The sequence below is a fragment of the Bufo bufo genome, chromosome 6, assembly GCF_905171765.1.
Source record: "Bufo bufo chromosome 6, aBufBuf1.1, whole genome shotgun sequence".
In the NCBI taxonomy this organism is placed as follows: Eukaryota; Metazoa; Chordata; class Amphibia; order Anura; family Bufonidae; genus Bufo; species Bufo bufo.
In genome coordinates, this window is record NC_053394.1 from 30,549,724 (window position 1) to 30,569,285 (window position 19,562).

At 46.2% G+C, this 19,562-nt stretch overlaps 1 protein-coding gene across 7 annotated transcripts in view; it reads right to left on the minus strand.

Annotated features, from left to right (window-relative positions):
- LDB1 (LIM domain binding 1) overlaps nt 1-5,932 on the minus strand; it is a 145,468-nt gene extending 139,536 nt beyond the window's left edge. For 3 of the 7 annotated variants that reach the window (XM_040437839.1, XM_040437833.1, XM_040437841.1), the window contains exon 1: nt 5,690-5,930. In XM_040437839.1, the coding sequence (XP_040293773.1) occupies nt 5,690-5,714 (25 nt within the window). In that variant the 5' untranslated portion in view covers nt 5,715-5,930. Of the gene's footprint in view, nt 1-5,689 lie in introns of all 7 variants that reach the window. The other 4 variants (XM_040437835.1, XM_040437838.1, XM_040437836.1 and 1 more) reach the window with 3 other exon arrangements.
- Between the last annotated feature and the right edge of the window lie 13,630 nt (nt 5,933-19,562).

Consider the following 19,562-nt stretch of genomic DNA (forward strand, 5'->3'; position numbering starts at 1 on the left):
TCCCGTACAATCCCTTTAAAACACCAATGCATGTTTTGCTTTTAAAGGGGTTGTCCAAATTTGGGTCACTGCTGAAGCCAGTCATTTGCTACAGTGCTGCTCATGATCCTGTCCATCCAGAAGTTTAAAGCACAGGAGTCAGAAGACCAGTGAAGAAACCCAGGGAGATGGAAGGGAGTAGTCGAGAGCAGGTGGCTATGGAATTTTCAACAGGTATAACACGCTGCTGCCCAGTTAAAGATGTCCCCAAGCTCGACACTACAACATTCTGTCTACCCATAGTCACCACTAGGGGGAGCTGACTGAAGGCAAATGTAATTGCATGCAGTCAGCTCCCTCTAGTGGTGACTGCAGGCAGACAGAATGTTATCTTCTACCTCTATGGCAATGGGAAAGGAAGCAGGGAATCTTGTAAAGAGTAAATTCATTGGTGCAGAATTTCTCCCATTTTCACATAGTAAAAACTGCTGAGATGACGCATTTTATAACCGTGCCCAGTATGTGTACGTGCACTGATTCTGCATGGTACAGTTATCATCCCAGTCACTGAACATGGCATCTGCTCTATAAAGGACTGGGTTTATCCCCGTGGTTTCTTAATATGAATGCCATCCTATGTGTATCAAAAATAGGTCACGATTTCCAGTAACCTCAGAAGTTTGTTGGCTATACTGGACACTGGTTTTGTTCTATAGACAGGATTTCTATTTTTTAATATGGTTACAGTAACACATCCTTGAAGACGACGCTGTAAACAGAATTTAAAATAGAATCTGTAAAAGCTTCCGCCAGAACTGCAAGTAAAGCAGAGCCCCGTCTGCCCGGGACAAGGAGATGAGAGCTTTTTAAAGCAGGCGTCTGTGGGTCCTGAACAGAAGAGCAGACCTCGCCGTCCACGGATAACAACGTATAGGAAGCTTCCAGCAAAGTAATGTCGTTAACAAAGACCCATCGCTCATAACTACACCGCCTGATGATATAGAGATAGATAGATAGATAGATAGATAGATAGATGTCATAGATAGATCGATAGCTACACTGTGGATAGATAGACAGATAGAAGAATGGAAACACTCTTTTTTAGGTCAGGAGAGGCTGACGCTCTCTCTCTCTCGTCTCATGGACTCCAATCAGATGGCTCATAAAGGGGTCCTCCAGTCTAATGTTATAGCGTACCACTAGGATAGGGGGTCCAACCTCTGAGAATTAACAGTGGACTAAGCTCCCCTTCCATTCTCAGCACGCGCTCCCAGCCACCACTGTGCCAGGAATGAGAACACATCCAACCGCAGGTGACTTTGTATCCGAGAACAGCAGTGTCAACCATTACAAAGATTAAATGAATCGGTACCATTTCCAGTTTAATACGAAACGAAACCTTCTAACAATAAAGGCAACCTAGTGATCAACTGATATAGGTTTGGATTCAGGAACCCCCAGCGATCAGATCCTGCGGCTGGCCATACGTTTCCCCTGCAGTGGCCACTACAGGGCAAATATGGTATTACATGTTGCTCCATAAAAATGACTTAGGTCAGGGGTCCTCCAGAGTAAGGCATCTTGCACACGACCGTGCGCCCCCCGTACCCGTATTGCGGTACGCATACGGCGGGTCCGCAATACCGGCCGTGTGCATTCCGCATTCACTTGAATGGGTCCGCAAATCCGGAGATACGGAACGTAAGCACTACGGAGTATGGACGAATCGCGGACCCCGTTCAAGTGAATGGGATCGCGATCCGCATGCGGCATCCCCATGGTCGTTGCCCGTGCATTGCGGTCTGCAATACGGGCACGGCCAGCACACGTTCGTATGCAAGAGGCCTGAGAGCCGCTTGCTGTTACTAGCTCTCGCCTTTGGGGCACCCCACTTCATGGCATCCATATGCTCTAACAGAGAATATGGATGGTAGGTTGTCTTCATGACACAAACCCTTTAAGATACCGATCTATCGAATACTGTTTGGCTTTTGGTATATTCACTGTAACAGTAAAAGGTAGAATTAAGCCATTTATTTACTCTGTGTCCTATTTCAGATAAGCTCTTACACAAACAATCTCAGCCAGAGGTGACAGACTCCGGTTTGGGCGTGAAGTTCACACATAATAATGAATCCTTTTTTTGGTTGTTTTTTTGTTGTTTCCCATTAAAAACTGCAAAAATCTAGTACGCTGAGTCTTAAGTGTTACTATGATTTCTAATGATTTGTCTATCGGACACAAAGACAGCAAAAAAAGACCTCAATCCACAATTGGGGGCACAATTTTATACGGCAGTGTACCTCCTCCAGTGTCCTTGCTGACCTATGGCCATTAAAGGAGTTTAGATCACCCAAATTGGGGCATTTTGTAAGTAGTAGAGGGGGATCCACATTCAGAAAATGAGCCATATCAGCCGCCTACGCAGAATGTCCTTCTCTCTGGAGGACCGGGCCGGTCTGTAAGTTACATGAACCGTCCAAGTTTAATGGAAAAAGTGCAATGCTTCATTTCACCTGTGGTGGCGCTGCAGAAGAACTAAACACTCCAGCACAGATTACAGCTGATCTCTGGGAGGCCCAGCAATCTGCATTCAGATACTCTTTTTTTTTTTATAATGGCAAAAAGTGGTCAACCAGTTTAGTCATTTAGGTGAATACCTGTTTAGGATTATCATTATGTTAAAGTGAGCAACCCCTTTAAGGAAATTTTGTAGGCATATCTGCTCACTGTGTCTCTTAAAGGCTTATATATGGATGACCCCTTCCAACAGCTGATCGGCAGGGATGCTAGGAATTGGACCCCCACCAATCAAGTATTGATGACCTATCCTCAGGAGCAAGATGGCCCCTTCTAACAGCTGATTGCTGGGTATTCCCCAGTCGGACCCCCCCCCCCCCTTCATCCTAAGGATAGGCCATGAATTCTTAAGTCCTGGACAACCCTTGTAAGCTAACCATACACATTAGATGAACATCTGCCAGACCAGTTGATGATGGTGGGACCGGCCAACCATCTAAGGCTTCCTGACTTCCGCCAGGGAAGGGCACTGAGAAAGCTCTTGTTGCATACTGCATATGGAAGCCAGGATGACACGCTGAACGGCTTTGTCTCCTGCAGCAAAATTACTGAATTTTATACCCAGACATTGGGTAGTCCATGCTTACTGTAACAAAAAGCAATCTTACACTGAAGGACAGTTCTACAATATATTAACCTCTTTACAATGGGAGGTACAAGTGCTCAATTTTCCTGCAGCACTTCCAGAGGAGAAATGAAGCATTACACCAGTCCTGCTGAAATCCATGGACAGACTGGGTCCTCCAGAGCAAAGGGATGCTTCTTATAGCCACTCTGGGCTCTGGCTAATAGATGGGAGACCCCCTCCTCTATTAACCAGACAACCCCTTTAAACTTGTGACCCTCCAGTAATTTTATGATATAATGGGGTCATGTTTAAAAAGCACCGGGGCAACAAATTACTGGAAGGACGACATTGAAATACGGCAGAGAACCAGATATCAGGTATTACACACCTTCTTAGGCACAACCATCACTTTTCCGAAATTAGGATGTAGACATCTTGCCTCGTGTGATACATTTACGTTTAAGCAAGTCCTTAGGATAGGCCATCAATATCAAATCAGTTGGTGTCCAACTCTTGGCAACCCTGTCACCGATCGCCCTATTCAATGGACTCTCTCCATTGTTTACGTGGGGCTGTCGACCTGTACTTAGTAGCGGTGATGCAGGGTATTGAAGCTTCGCCCAGGTTATATCCTGAACCAACACTACTACATGCACGACGTGCAGGTATCCAACACTGTGTTAGCAATGAATAGGCTGCAGCGCTAGCGCAAGCACCGCGGCCCCTACAAACAGCTGATCGGTGGAAGTGCCAAGAGTCCGCACCACCAATCTGATATTGATGGCCTTTCCTGAAAATAGGCCATCAATATCCTGATCCTGTATCCTAAATTCTCCAGTTCCCGGTTCTGAGTCATTATAGGGATCTGTTCAGGACTCAGTGGGAAGAGTGCTTACAAAAAGCATCTACAGGGCACCCATCCTGACCTGCATTATACAGACAACCCAGTCAACTGAAATGGGTACTGTGTAATACTTTATTTCCCCTGTGGTGGCGCTGCAGGAAAAACTGAACACTTTTTACTAGGTTTCCCCAGAGATTACAGCTGATCGCTGGGGATCTCAGCAGGAGGACACTCTGTGATCATCTTATTGTCAAAGGAACAAGTAGGAATTGCCCGGAGGACTCCTTTAAGGTCTTGTAGCATGAACTCCAAGTGGTAATCAGACCCTTCACTATAGAAACAAATACACTTTAGACCAAAGCATCGACCCAAAACCTGTAAGAAATCTACTGATATCATGGAGACAGACATAACTGTGACGGGTCCTGCCCCAGATCTATTTCTATCATCAAAACGTTGTGCAAAGTCCTCCCCAGCTGATTGTGGTGTTATTGAGACCACAACATCCGTCACAGCTCTTCGCTCTGATTCACAAGAAAAAGAGTCCAGATCCAAAAAGTTGCCCTTGTTTATATAAATAAGCCAAAAGATATTTGTTTACAGTGATATTGGAAGCATTACTGTATAAAAGGTGATACAATGTATCCATCTGATCTCCAAAACAAACACAGAGTAACAGCGTTTCCATAGAGTTTAGTCTCACGGGAGGTGGGGGGGGGGGGTGTTGTGAAAGACAGACAGTCCCCTACTTAAACCCCCCACCCCCCCAATTCAGCAGCTACAGCATTACATGACCTGCTAATGTTTTTCTGTCTTTTCTTAAAGATGTTGCTAATGAGTCCCTGCAGATATGAGCGCAATGCACACCGCTCCGGGAAGGTGTCCTTGCAAACGACGACAAGAAATATGTATCCCCACACAAAATGTGCGCCCGTCTGCAATAATTCCACTTGCTTCCTCACATCCAGACAGCAAAGCTACATTGACTTAAAGTGAATCTCTGCAATCCTTCGGCAATAACCAGCAGCCTTAGAGTAATACCTATGGGATCACCCTTTTAGGTTTTTCAGCACCGAGGCGATCAACAGGCAGGCGAAGGACGCTCAGGTACCTTGCCTCTTCCAGCGCTGTAGGAGTTAACTTAGAATAGCACTAAGAAAGAAACGCACAAGCATGTCATTCAAACTAGGTCCAAAATGGGTCTTTCACTGACGACAGGACTGGCAGCAACCTTTAGTAACCCCTGGAGGGTCATAGGATTTGGGGAGGAAGGGGGGGGGAGTGGATATTGACCTAGAGAAAGGGAAATAAGTAATGCTCCTCTGTGGAGCCTATAATCAGCCCCAATGACAATATCTGTTCGCGTCATTCAATCTGTGGAGCCTATAATCAGCCCAAATGACAATATCTGTTCACGTCATTCAATCAGGGCTCAGAAACGGGCTCATCGCCATCACCCCATGACCTAAGGTCAAAAGTCCAGAGGCACTTCTGATTGGCTGACATTTAGGAACTCTGGGAATTTTTATCCGTCGCCCACACCAGGTAAAAAAATAAAGCAGGTACTTTTTGCAAATTCAAAAAAATACAAAATACCAAAAAAAAAAAAAGGCCCCGACTCCTTGCAGCAAAAACCCGACGGATCTTGACTTCATTAATTGCAAGTTAATTAACAAAAGCAGAAGAAGAAGAAGAAGCAGAAGAAGAAGAGCACTTACCAGGACATGCGCAACCCACTGACATCTTCACATGCCTGGCGTGGAGACGAGCAGGTACTGGTTGCCCACAGCAAAGGCTCCTGGCATAAAATGCCCTTGTGAGATCTCAAAGAACAAAACAAGCCCCCCGAAAAAGCAGAAATTGGGCCTCAGAGGAAGCAGGCAGAAGGAATTTTATTCTGTCTCTGTATGTGTGCTTGTGTGTGTGTGTCTCCCTCTCTCTCCCTCTCTCTCTCTCTCTGCTGGCAGTACTGTGGTTTATTAATATGCTAATTGCAATGCTAGTGGGAGGAGAGAGAGCTTGTCAAAGTGACCTGAGTGAAAGAGAGAGGGAGAGAAAAGCAAGAGAGAGAGAGCGAGAGAGAGAGAGAGAGAGAGAAGATAGAATGGGTGCAATGAATAGCAAGCATGTGACGCACTTCCACATACATACATATATAGACGGGTCTATACGTATAGGGTAATATAGGGGGGGGGTTGCATTGACATGCTGATTGCACCCTTGATAAGTAAGACATGTCTGATTGGAGAGGACGACTGGCAGACGGGGAGAAGCGGTTGTCGGTGTCCTGCACTGAGACATACTGCATCACAGAGTGTTCTCCTCAGTTACATACTGTGTTGTAACACAGGCTGACAGACACAGACAGGCAGCGCACACGCCACAGCAAAGACAGAGAAGGAGGGGGGGATATAAAAAAAAAATAGCAAAAAAAGAGGCTACGGAGACATAAGAAACGTGCAAAAAAGCGCAACACGCTAGAAAGGCTCAGCCGCACCACACTTGATAGAGAAATCTGTTTTTGTAACAAAGCAGAAAATTAATGCAGAGTTTGGGTAACGTCCAAGCAGTTTTACGACGGCTCTGATGGCATGTCGACCCAGTGGCAATGCCCACCGCTAATGCACGCGCACACATTAAAAGGATTTCAAGCGGAGGTCGGCAGCCAAAAGAGGGTCCAAGGTGCGGAGGCGCCAAAAAACTCCATCCAAAGAGCACTCGGGGAGGATGGATGTTGACGTGGGCTCTTTCTTGGAGGGTTTGACGTCTTTTCGTTTCATCATGACTAAGTTGTTTATCCCCTGGGTTGTACGGTTGGAAAGGTCGTCTGCTGCGCATTAGCAGAGTCACGTTGCTGCTTGGTGCAAAAGATGGATATCTCCCCATTTACGTTAGAAGACGGAATTTAGGATTCTCGAACTGCGAGCTTACTCCGAGGAGGTTTAGAAGACCAGTCAAGGGTGCATTGAGTTAGAAAAGGGATGATAATGGGGCAATGGCTCCAGATTACATAAATGTAGATCATGGTCTTCACGTTGGATTGGTACAGACTACCCCTAGGGGCACTTTTATGTTGGCCATACACTTGAGATAGGTCATGTGCCCGACCGCTGACTCCACCATAAACATGTGCGGCCCACTTGGCCGGGGGCACAGGGTTATTTCTATGGAAAGAGGGGAATAAGATGCTACCTTCTTCCTTCTTTCATTCCATTTCTGACATTAGGGGATAGTCGTAAAGCCCCCCGGCAATGAGACCATTGGTCCCCTCTGAAATTGGTGGGACGGACCAACCTTTGTCTCAAGTGTATGGTCGGCTTAAAGCTGGCAATGCACATTAGCTTCATTTTGGCCAAACCCACCAGTTTCAAGAGGATCTGCCAACCATCCATTGTGTATGGGGGCCTCCTGACTCTCAGCAGATATTAGAGACTTAAAGGGAGTTTCTCACCTGAAACTTCACCAGGTGCAATGCCTTGTAGGGCTAGCTCAGCTGAATGCAATGATGCCCTGGATCTTAACCTGATTCTTTGTTATATTGGGAGATAAGCAGCTGCTGGACCTGTTATGTAAATCAAGGCTTCAGTTAAATTCCCTCATTTCTTTGTTCCTATGACTTGTAAATACATTTCACCATTGGTTTTGTTTATGACATCTACTGCCAAAAGAACGGCCCCATGAAGTAGACAACTGGAGACCAGCCAAATGAGATGCGTCACCGGACCTCAGCTATCTCCTGCTCTCTGATATTATCTAGCAGTCGCTCCAAAGGTTTGATCACTCAGCAAAACTCCTGTTTGGTCTCTAAAGTCAATTTTGAGCCTGAGAGAACTGCAGCGTCAGCAACGAACCTGTAGCATCGAATGTGCAACTGTAGTCACAGATGAAACAAATGCGAAAAGTACCGCAAACCGATTGTGTCTTGGGGGTCTGCAATGTTGGCTATCCATGAAGGAAAACAAGGATTTGAACCTAGGCATTTATTTGTTTCTCTGGGAGATAAGAGGTGCCACACTGCTACTTGCCCCCACTAAATATTGGCCACCTCAGAGGTGATAGCTGTTGGGTGATCAGTCATTGGGCCACAGTTATGGAAGCCTATGGTCCGCTCTAGTTTATACTGTGCAGCGCATGGATCCAACTCTCAGTTTTCCTATAGAATTTTAAGGGACTGTCTGGTGGACATCATTGCCCCGGAGCTTGGTCATAGTAGCATGTCCCATGCTATACACTAAAGTCCCCCAAAGATTATCATTTGTATATATAGTTAGCATTACAGGCAGGGCATAGACCAGGGAAGGGGATGCTGACCTTTTCCCTTTGCTCTATCACAGCCCACATTGGCTGCTTTTTATAGTAGTTTGTCATGTTGCCTTGAGCTGTGTCCTGGGCCAGGCTATTGTTGGGGTCGACACTAGTAACTAATAACTTTGCAGGTATAACGACGACTGCACTCGCCAAGGCCTGAGGCGTAACAAAGATCCACGGCCCAAATGCACAATCTTTATTATGTGCCATTTATAATACTGGTGACTTCTTAGGTGCAAAGACCTTTGGGCCCCTCATGCATCAGGACCTTAGTGCTACCTCTGCACCCCTATATTATTAGTGTTGAGCGCGAATAGGCACTTCGAGAATTCGCAAATATTTAGAATATAGTGCTATATATTCGTAATGACGAACATTCGTCATTTTTTCCCATCTGAAGTCATGATTCCTCCCTGCTTAAGTTGCTTGTGGGCCAATGACTCATTGGCCCACAAGCAAGAAGCGGGGAGGAATCCTGTTTTCAGATGGAAAAAATGACAAATATTCTAAAAACGAATATATAGCACTATATTCTATAGTGCTATATATTTGTTTTTGAACCACGCCTGCATTGAGGGCGTAATATTCGCATATTACGCGATCATTACCTTACCGATTTTCGCATGAAAAAAAAAAGAATGTAGAATATAACGAATATACGAATTTGCGAATATATGACAAATATTCTACAAAATATTTGCGAAATATCACAAATTTGAATATGACCCCTGCCGCTCATCACTATATATTATGTGCCATTTATAATACCGGTGCCCTCACATGTGCAGAGACCTTAGTGCTACCTCTGCACCCCTATATTATGTGCCATTTATAATACCGGTGCCCTCACATGTGCAGAGACCTTAGTGCTACCTCTGCACCCCTATATTATGTGCCATTTATAATACCGGTGCCCTCACATGTGCAGAGACCTTAGTGCTACCTCTGCACCCCTATATTATGTGCCATTTATAATACCGGTGCCCTCACATGTGCAGAGACCTTAGTGCTACCTCTGCGCCCCTATATTATGTGCCATTTATAATACCGGTGCCCTCACATGTGCAGAGACCTTAGTGCTACCTCTGCACCCCTATATTATGTGCCATTTATAATACTGGTGCCCTCACATGTGCAGAGACCTTAGTGTTACCTCTGCACCCCTATATTATGTGCCATTTATAATACTGGTGCCCTCAGATGTGCAGAGACCTTAGTGTTACCTCTGCACCCCTATAATATGTGCCATTTATAATACCGGTGCCCTCACATGTGCAGAGACCTTAGTGCTACCTCTGCACCCCTTTATTATGTACCATTTATAATACCGGTGCCCTCACATGTGCAGAGACCTTAGTGCTACCTCTGCACCCCTATATTATGTGCCATTTATAATACCGGTGCCCTCACATGTGCAGAGACCTTAGTGCTACCTCTGCACCCCTATATTATGTGCCATTTATAATACCGGTGCCCTCACATGTGCAGAGACCTTAGTGCTACCTCTGCACCCCTTTATTATGTGCCATTTATAATACCGGTGCCCTCACATGTGCAGAGACCTTAGTGCTACCTCTGCACCCCTTTATTATGTGCCATTTATAATACCGGTGCCCTCACATGTGCAGAGACCTTAGTGCTACCTCTGCACCCCTATATTATGTGCCATTTATAATACCGGTGCCCTCACATGTGCAGAGACCTTAGTGCTACCTCTGCACCCCTTTATTATGAGCCATTTATAATACTGGTGCCCTCACATGTGCAGAGACCTTAGTGCTACCTCTGCACCCCTTTATTATATACCATTTATAATACCGGTGCCCTCACATGTGCAGAGACCTTAGTGCTACCTCTGCACCCCTATATTATATACCATTTATAATACCGGTGCCCTCACATGTGCAGAGACCTTAGTGCTACCTCTGCGCCCCTATATTATGTGCCATTTATAATACCGGTGCCCTCACATGTGCAGAGACCTTAGTGCTACCTCTGCGCCCCTATATTATGTGCCATTTATAATACCGGTGCCCTCACATGTGCAGAGACCTTAGTGCTACCTCTGCACCCCTATATTATGTGTCATTTATAATACCGGTGCCCTCACATGTGCAGAGACCTTAGTGCTACCTCTGCACCCCTTTATTATGTGCCATTTATAATACCGGTGCCCTCACATGGGCAGAGACCTTAGTTCTACCTCTGCACCCCTTTATTATGTGCCATTTATAATACCGGTGCCCTCACATGGGCAGAGACCTTAGTGCTACCTCTGCACCCCTTTATTATGTGCCATTTATAATACCGGTGCCCTCACATGTGCAGAGACCTTAGTGCTACCTCTGCACCCCTATATTATGTGCCATTTATAATACCGGTGCCCTCACATGGGCAGAGACCTTAGTGCTACCTCTGCACCCCTTTATTATGTGCCATTTATAATACCGGTGCCCTCACATGTGCAGAGACCTTAGTGCTACCTCTGCACCCCTTTATTATGTGCCATTTATAATACCGGTGCCCTCACATGTGCAGAGACCTTTGGGCCCCTCATGCACCAGGACCTTAGTGCTACCTCTTCACCCCCTGTTGCTGCTTTTTTTTTCTAAGACCAACTGACTTCTCTTTTGCTACAAAAAAATATAATTCTTTGATTCTGACTCCGTGAACTGCCCAGTTCCTAAACTCTTGAAACCTGACTCCTTCGTGGCTACATAGTTGAGCAGATCTGGCTACGGGATTGGATCTGCATGTCGAGCTGCTGAGAACATTACATTCCTGCACAAACTGCATAAAGATGGAGAGTGCGCGAGGACGGGGGGGGGGGAATCTTTTTTCTTTTTTTTTTTTTTTTTTAACAAAAAACACACTGATAACTCTCAACATCTGCACTTGGCCGCCTGGGCTTTGTGTGACTTATAGTCAGCCACCTCGGTAATCCCCTAGAGGCACCCTCTGCCTGGCTATCTCATAGGGAAAAGGCAGGGCTAATCATTGTACGACTCCCCCGCCGCCTCACCAGCTTTGAGGTGAGGTTTCTGCTGGAGACCAATGAGATATTCCAGGCGACCGTCTCCCCTCCTTCTTCCTCATGAGAGCAATTATAGAAACAAGGAAAAAAAAATCGGATCTGTCGATGTGTCGCATTTGCTTTTTTTTTTCGCTTATCATTGGCGGCATTGTGTAGCGAATGCTCGAGACTAGGAGGACAATGGCCTCAATTAGTCAGCATAGGTCTCGCGTGCTCGTGCGCTTCAGCGTCCTTAGCGCTTTATATATACGTTTTCCAGTCTGAACTTGAACCCTTTAGTGGTGGCGCAGGCTGCATAGCAATCCCCGACCGCCTCGTATCCGGCAGATTGAGAGAATTATGTCCAGTGACCTGGTTTAACTGGCACGAAGCACGACTACATCTGATAGGGAGAAGCGGCGGAAGGACGGAGCGGAGAGCGGGCATCCTGACAGCATAAGATTAGAGCTCGTGTCATTCTTCTAACCACGATTAGAAGAGGGGATGAGCGGGCACAGAGCGGGCATCAGATGGGGGAATGAGCGGGCACAGAGCGGGCGTCAGATGGGGGGAATGAGCGGGCACAGAGCGGGCGTCAGATGAGGGGATGAGTGGGCACAGAGCGGGCGTCAGATGAGGGGATGAGCAGGCACAGAGCGGGCATCAGATGAGGGGATGAGCGGGCATCAGATGGGGGGATGAGCGGGCACAGAGCGGGTGTCAGATGAGGGGATGAGCGGGCACAGAGCGGGCGTCAGATGAGGGGATGAGCGGGCACAGAGTGGGCATCAGATGGGGGGATGAGCGGGCACAGAGCGGGCATCAGATGGGCGGATGAGCGGGCACAGAGCAGGGATCAGATGAGGGGATGAGCGGGCATCAGATGAGGGGATGAGAGGGCATCAGATGGGGGGATGAGCGGGCACAGAGCGGGCATCAGATGAGGGGATGAGTGGGCACAGAGCAGGCGTCAGATGAGGGGATGAGCGGGCATCAGATGAGGGGATGAGCGGGCACAGAGCAGGCATCAGATGAGGGGATGAGCGGGCATCAGATGAGGGGATGAGCGGGCACAGAGCAGGCATCAGATGAGGGGATGAGCGGTTACAGAGCAGGCATCAGATGAGGGGATGAGCGGGCACAGAGCAGGCATCAGATGAGGGGATGAGCGGTTACAGAGCAGGCATCAGATGAGGGGATGAGCGGGCATGGAGAAGGCATCAGAAAAGGGTGCACAACATGCTAAGTGATGCAGCAGAGGGCATTACTCATGGTGTCCATGAACAGGGGCCTCCATACTGCACATCCGGGGTCTGCGTGGTCATAGCTCATTTATAACATCTGCATACATTCTCAAGACTGTTAGGGTACTTTCACACTAGCGTTATTCTTTTCCGGCGCTGAGTTCCGTCCTAGGGGCTCAATACCGGAAAAAAACTGATCAGTTTTATCCCCATGCATTCTGAATGGAGAGAAATCCGTTCAGGATGCAACAGGATGTCTTCAGTTCAGTCACTGAACAGCGTTTTGGACGGAGGAAATACCGCAGCATGCTGCGGTATTATCTCCGTCCAGAATTCTGGATCAGTTACCGGAATGCCGCATCCGCCATTAATTTACATTGAAATGTATTAGTGCCGGATCCAGTTTTAAAAATACCGCAATGCTGGACTAGTCCTTCCGGTCTGCGCATGCGCAGACCGGTAAAAATGTGAAAAAAATATAGAGCATAACGGATCTGTTTCTCCAGATGAGAGACAGATCCGTTCTTGCAATGCATTTGTAAGACGGATCTGCATCCGGATCCGTCTACAAATACTGTCCGTTTGCATGCAGATTGCCGGATCACTCTGCCACAAGTGTGAAAGTAGCCTAACACTACAAGTCCCAGCACAACCGGATCATATCTTCTCCTACAGTGACTCAGGTATTGATTCTCCTACCGGCAAGGCTTCCTGGAAAAGAGCATTCAAATTAGCTCTCCTCAAGAAAGAAGAAAACTGTTTCTAGAGTGCAGCCTATAGGTAGCTATCCTGAAAGTCAGTGTTTGACCCATTAGAGGCGCGCAGCATGGCTAGGGATATCGGTCAATGGGTAGAGAGCCAGTGCTCCCCGAGATCTGCAGCAAAGGCACCTAACCCCCCTACTCTGTTCTCCTTTTAGTTTTCCGATATTTAGATCCGTCATAGGGGCTCAATACCGGAAAAAAACGCTTTGTTTTGTCCCCATTCATTGTCAATGGGGACAAAACTGAACAGAACGGAGCGCTCCAAAATGCGTTCCGTTTAGTTGCGTTCCCAGTCCGGAGAGCAAACTGCAGCATGTTGTTTTTTGCATTCCGTCCTTGGAAAAACTGATCCGTCATGACCTGACCCCCAATGCAAGTCAATGGGGACGGATCAGTTTTCTCCGACACAATACAAAACTGATCCGTCCTCCATTGACTTTCAATGGAGTTCATGACGGATCCGTCTTGGCAATGTTAAAGATCAAACAACCGGATCCATTCATAACGAATGCTGACGGTTGTATTATCAGTAACGGAAGCGTTTTTGCTGGATCCGGCAGAGTGTGAAAGTAGCCTTAAGGAGCACCTGCCATGTCTTTCTCTTGCTGGCCGCATACCATCCTTATGAGGTCGGACGTTGACATAAAGGATTACCAACCTATAGGTGGCATCAGAGAGGCAGTTTTCTTCCTTCTGGAAGAGAGCTAATTTGCAAACTTGGATGATTCTCATACATTACTTAATGTGGAAGACCAGTTCCTTAAAGGGGCCTTCCGTGTTCTTAGATGCTAATGACCTATCCTCAAAATAAGTCATCAATATCAGATTGGTGGGGGCACGACACTCAGCACCCTCACGATCATCTTTTTTGGGCAGCTGCTGGTGCCGGTAACTACACAGTCGTTTGCAGCACTGGCGCATTGCAGCTCAGCTCCCGTTCACTTGAAGAGGAGCTGAGCTGCAGTACCCCGACTCGGCCACTACACAGTAGGCAGAACCTTGTGTTTTCAGCTCCATCTGCTGCCTTGGTGGCTGATCAGTGGGGGTGCTGACTGTCTGATCCTGGTGACGGCCCATCAACATCTCAGTCCTGGAATCCCATGTGTTGAACATTCCACGTTATTGAAATCTCCTGCCAGACACAAAGGTTCCTTTTACCAAGAGCCATGTTCTCCTTGTTTTGGGAATTGGTAGGGTTTCTAGGTCAAGGAGTCCTCATCGATGTCACCTTCTTACAACTCTTTGCGTTACATTTTCTCCTTTGGAAAGAGCCAGATGGCATAACAATGCATCATGGGAAATTGTATGCAAATTAGCGTTCCACCAGAAGGAAGAAAACTGCGCCACCTATAGGTAGCTAACCTGTAAGTCAATATCCGTCCCGTTAAAGAGACTTTTTGGCAAAAAAAACCACTTTTGGAGCCATTTTAAAAACTTGTGTCTGTTCAATCATTTCCAGGCACTAAAGCTAGGAGAGGAAGACTCATTTTTAGCCGTCTTGGTGAAAGGTGTCTGACGTGCCTTTATTTCTCCTCAGTCCGTTTGGACAAATGATCTATCATGATCAAGACGCTGCTGGGCCCATCAATGCACTTACAACGATCAAAATCCCATCTCAAGAAATCAAGAAACATTTTCACATCCATAAAGCCGTTCATCGGGAGGGTCTGTCAAACTGATCCATGCTCTATGGATCCCAGGAGGATAAGATCTCAGGAACCTTGCACACGTATAATCTCCATCGTATTCAAGAAGCAAGGAGTAGCTATGAGGGATGGAAAGCTGGCAGAAGCTACAAGCACTCATTTATGAGATCCCAGAGACCACAGGTGCTATGTAGGTGGCCCTCTGGGGACTATGAATGGGCACAATGAGTTATTGTATATAATTCTATGATTTTTATATTGTATGTAGACCCTAGAGAGGGAAATTGTAGTTATTAGGTGAGGGGCTCTGGTAAAGCTTCTTTACTGGAACCAGAGATTTTCAGGTCTCCATTCTCCACCTTGGAAGGTCAAGCAGTTGTAGGCAACAAGGTTGAACATTAACGAGAACAAAAGGAAACTGAATCTGAGTAATAAAATGCATGGAGTTGAGTGTAAAACATCTGCCTGACACCCTGCAGTATACAGGTCACAACAGTACAAAGAGAAAGCAGAGTAAAGCCAAGTATAACAAAGTATTAAAAACAAAAGGCTTGTATGGCTTAAGTTGTTCCGAGGGTTGTCAAACCCAATCCTCAAACGTTACATGCGGGCCAGCTAAACGCAGCAATTTCAGAAGGGCTTCACAACTCTTCCTCGACGGCAGATGTTGGTGGAGAGAAAGGCTGGTGCTGGGCATTTCAACATGCCCGATCCTTTTGTTCTTGGGGGCAGCTTACTCCCCTCTCCCCAGTCAGAGCACATGAGTGATTTAACATAGATATTAGTTAGGCCTCATGCACACGACCGTTGTTGTGTTCCGTGTCCGTTGTTCCGTTTTCCGTGATTTTCTGCGGACCCATTGACTTTCATGGGTCCGTTGAAAACTCGGATAATGCACCGTTTGTCATCCGCGTCCGTGATCCGTGTTTCCAGTCCGTCAAAAAAATAGGACCTGTCCCATTTTTTTTTACGGACAATGGTTCGTGGACCCATTCAAGTCAATGGGTCCGTGAAAAAACACGGAGGCACACAAGATTGTCATCCGCGTCTGTTTTTTCCTATAATTTGCAAGGCAAACTTGAGTTAGATTTTTTTTTCACTTTTCATGTCTGGTGATCCTCCAAAAATCAAGGAAGACACACGGAAACAAAAACGGAAACGGATCACGGAACAACGGAAGAGCTTTTTGCGGACCGTGAAAAAATACTGTCGTGTGCATGAGGCCATAGATAGATAGTTAGATATAATATAGATATAAAATAGATAGATTACATAAATATAAAATAGATACAGTTACAGACAGCTCATTTATATGGCCCCATTCATATGACCATATTTTTGGTCTGCATCCGATCCGCATTTGTTGCAGATCGGATGATAACCCATTCATTTCAATAGGGCCGCATGTCGGTTCCGCAGTCCTGCAAAAAAGATAAAACATGTCCCAGTCTTGTCCGTTTTGCAGACAAGAATAGGCATTGTTACAGTGGGTATGCAATAAAAATGGATGCAACACGGACATCATCCGAATTTTTTGCGGATTCGCATTTTGCGTACGGCAAAATACATCCGGCCGTGTGGATGGGGCCTTGTTTCTTCTCCTTTTAAAGACAGTCAGGTGAGAAGTAAGTAAAGTATCTGCAGGACTATAGAGCGTCTTATATAGAAAGTGTGCCACCCCCCCCCCCCCCACCCAAAATATAGGGGAAAACACGAAGCCTCCATGTGTCTCCTCCTAGAGGTATCTGCTATAGTTATGGCAACAAGTTGTTCGGATAGCGCTCGCGCAGCAATACTGTTCATTTCAGACACGGCAATTCCTTAACCCTTTGTTGCCTGCAGACAACGCCACACTTGGTAGAATGAAGTTACAGGCAGATGACGAGAATTCCTGCCGAGTCCTTAAAGACAGAAAGTGTTAACAATTACCGAAAGCGCCTTGTGGGTATCAGATCCCAGTAACCATGGAGACTGGGATGCTGAGCGAAGAAGGGACTGCAGGTAAAACACATAGTGGGGGGCCATTTATCAAGAGCTGACAGGAGGCATGAGTGCTGAACAGCAACATTTCACATTAATGCTGGAGTAAATTAAGTGTGCATTGTTTCCCGTAGCCGCGGTGCAGCTCGCCGTCATTTTATATAGAGGCTTCAAACGCGGCCATTGAAACTAGTTTAGGTCGAGATGTCTACAAAGAAAATTCTTTCTGCGCAGGAAATCAAAAAGAAAAAAAAAACTCATAAACCTTCCTCTATCTGGCGGACTCTCCACGCGCTGCGTTTATTACCGATTGCTAGCATTTTGCGCCCCAATGGGCGTAACCCTGAGGAATGCTGGACGTGAAATATAGCCGAACCATCAGATTCAAAAATCATAGGATCCAAAATCAAGATGCCTATCCCGTCTCCATGGAAAAAAGCCGGAGACAGACACTGTACTGTCTGGGAGCAGCAGGAGGTGCGGGTGCGGTATTCCGGGTCACAGAGGACGCCGCTCGGGCCAATCGCGTGAAGCGTTCTGTGACCGGACATTTTTGTTGTTCTCAGACACTGGAGACGTTCCAGGAAAATATACGGTGACTGCTTTCTTCTAGGGATGATACAATCACTTTGAAAGGGAAAAGTTTAGTAAAAAAAAAAAAAAAGAATCATAAGAATAACAATAGGCTACAGATAAAGGACAACGTGCAACATTGTATCGAGTCATACCATGTGACTCGCTGCTTTATGAATGGAAATCAGGCCCTGCTGCTGCTGTCACGCTCTGTATTAGGCCTAGTTCACACAATTTTTTGTGAGTGTACGGGCCGTTTTCTTGTGTTCCGTATACGGTCCGTATACGGAACCATTCATTTCAATGGTTCCGCATTAAAAACGGTATGTGTTCCGTAAGCATTCCGTTTCCGTATTTCCGTTCCGTTGAGAGATAGAACATGTCCTATTATTGCCCGCTAATCACGTTCCGTGGCTCCATGCAAGTCAACGGGTCCGCAAAAAAAACGGAACACATACGGAAATGCATCCGTATGTCTTCCGTATCCGTTCCGTTTTTGCTGAACCATCTATTGAAAATGTTATGGCCAGCCCAATTTTTTCTATGTAATTACTGTACACTGTATGTGGCATACGGCAAAACGGAACGGAAAAACGGAAACACAACGGAAACAAAAAACTGAACAACTGATCCGTGAAAAACGGACCGCAAAAAACTATAAAAGCCATACGTTCGTGTGAACTAGGCCTAACAGGAGATGGTTCAGATCGATACATGTGTCAATGCAGGGCCTGAGGGGGTGGAGCATGACACAGGGGTTCATAGAAGGCCAACGAGTCATGCTCCTCCCCCTCAGGCGATGAATAATATCTTCTTTTCCTTAAGTGTTCATTAAAGGGGCTGCCCGACCACCTAGCAATTTAAAGGGCATCAGTCAATAGAGTTTTGTACCTATGACACTGGCTGACCTGTTACATGTGCACTTGGTCCCATGTTCCAATGTGCCCACATTGCTGAGAAGAATGAGATTTTAATATATGCAAATGAGCCTCTAGGAGCAACAGGGGCGTTGCCATTACACCTAGAGGCTCTGCTCTCTCTGCAACTGCTGCCCCCTCTGCACTCTGATTGACAGGGCCAGTGAAAACCACATCATAACCGGTACTGTGCATTAGCTGCAGAGAGCAGAGTCTTTTGGTGCAATGGTAACGCCCCCGTTGCTCCTAGACGCTCATTTGCATATATTAAAACATTATTTTTCTCAGCAGTGCGGACACATATGAACATGGGGCCAACACAGACGCCTTCAGCTGCCAATGCCACATGTAACAGGTCAGCCAGTGTCATAGGTACAAATCTGACAGATGTCCTTTAAGTTTTGGCCCGATGGTCCTCAAACTAGTCACCAGCACTCTGTTCCAGTGCAGTCTCCACCGCTTCCGATTCCTTGTGGACTGGAAGAGCGATGTCCCATGTTCACTGGCCACAGTAATGCACGACTTGATGGGACGTCACAATTCCAGTGCACAGGGGATCAGATGGGATCCTCTCCGTTGACAGCAAGCAGAGATCCTAAAAATGGTAAGGAACTAAACTGTCTTAGTAAACACTTGTATTCCACAAGAAACAGCAAATCTGGAGCATATTTTCTTATAACTCTGAGTAGTGCCGTTCCTCTGTTATTTCTCCTAGAAATTCGTGAATAAATTGGCAACTGGGCGTGTCCCTGCGCACTCTGACATTGTCCAATCAATGCTCACAGCATCAGACTGTGTAAGGACACCCCCCCCCCTTTTGACAAGGTAGAATGTTGACTCCCTGATATGAATTTATTCATACATTTATAGTTGGAATAACAGAGGTACAGTACAACAGATTTCTAAGAAAAGATGCTCCAAAATAGTTTTTTTATGGCTAATAAAAGAACTTAGGAAAATAGACATGTCAGGAGAGGTGACTCTTCTTATTAAAGGGGGTGTCCCACAAAAAGATTCTGCAGTTTTTAAACCAGCAGCTGGATCTAAATGCTTTTGTAATTGCATGTAATTAAAAATATTAAATAGCCACTGAGTTATTTAATAAAATGTATAGGTACAGCGCCACCTGCTGTCTGTTCTTTTTCT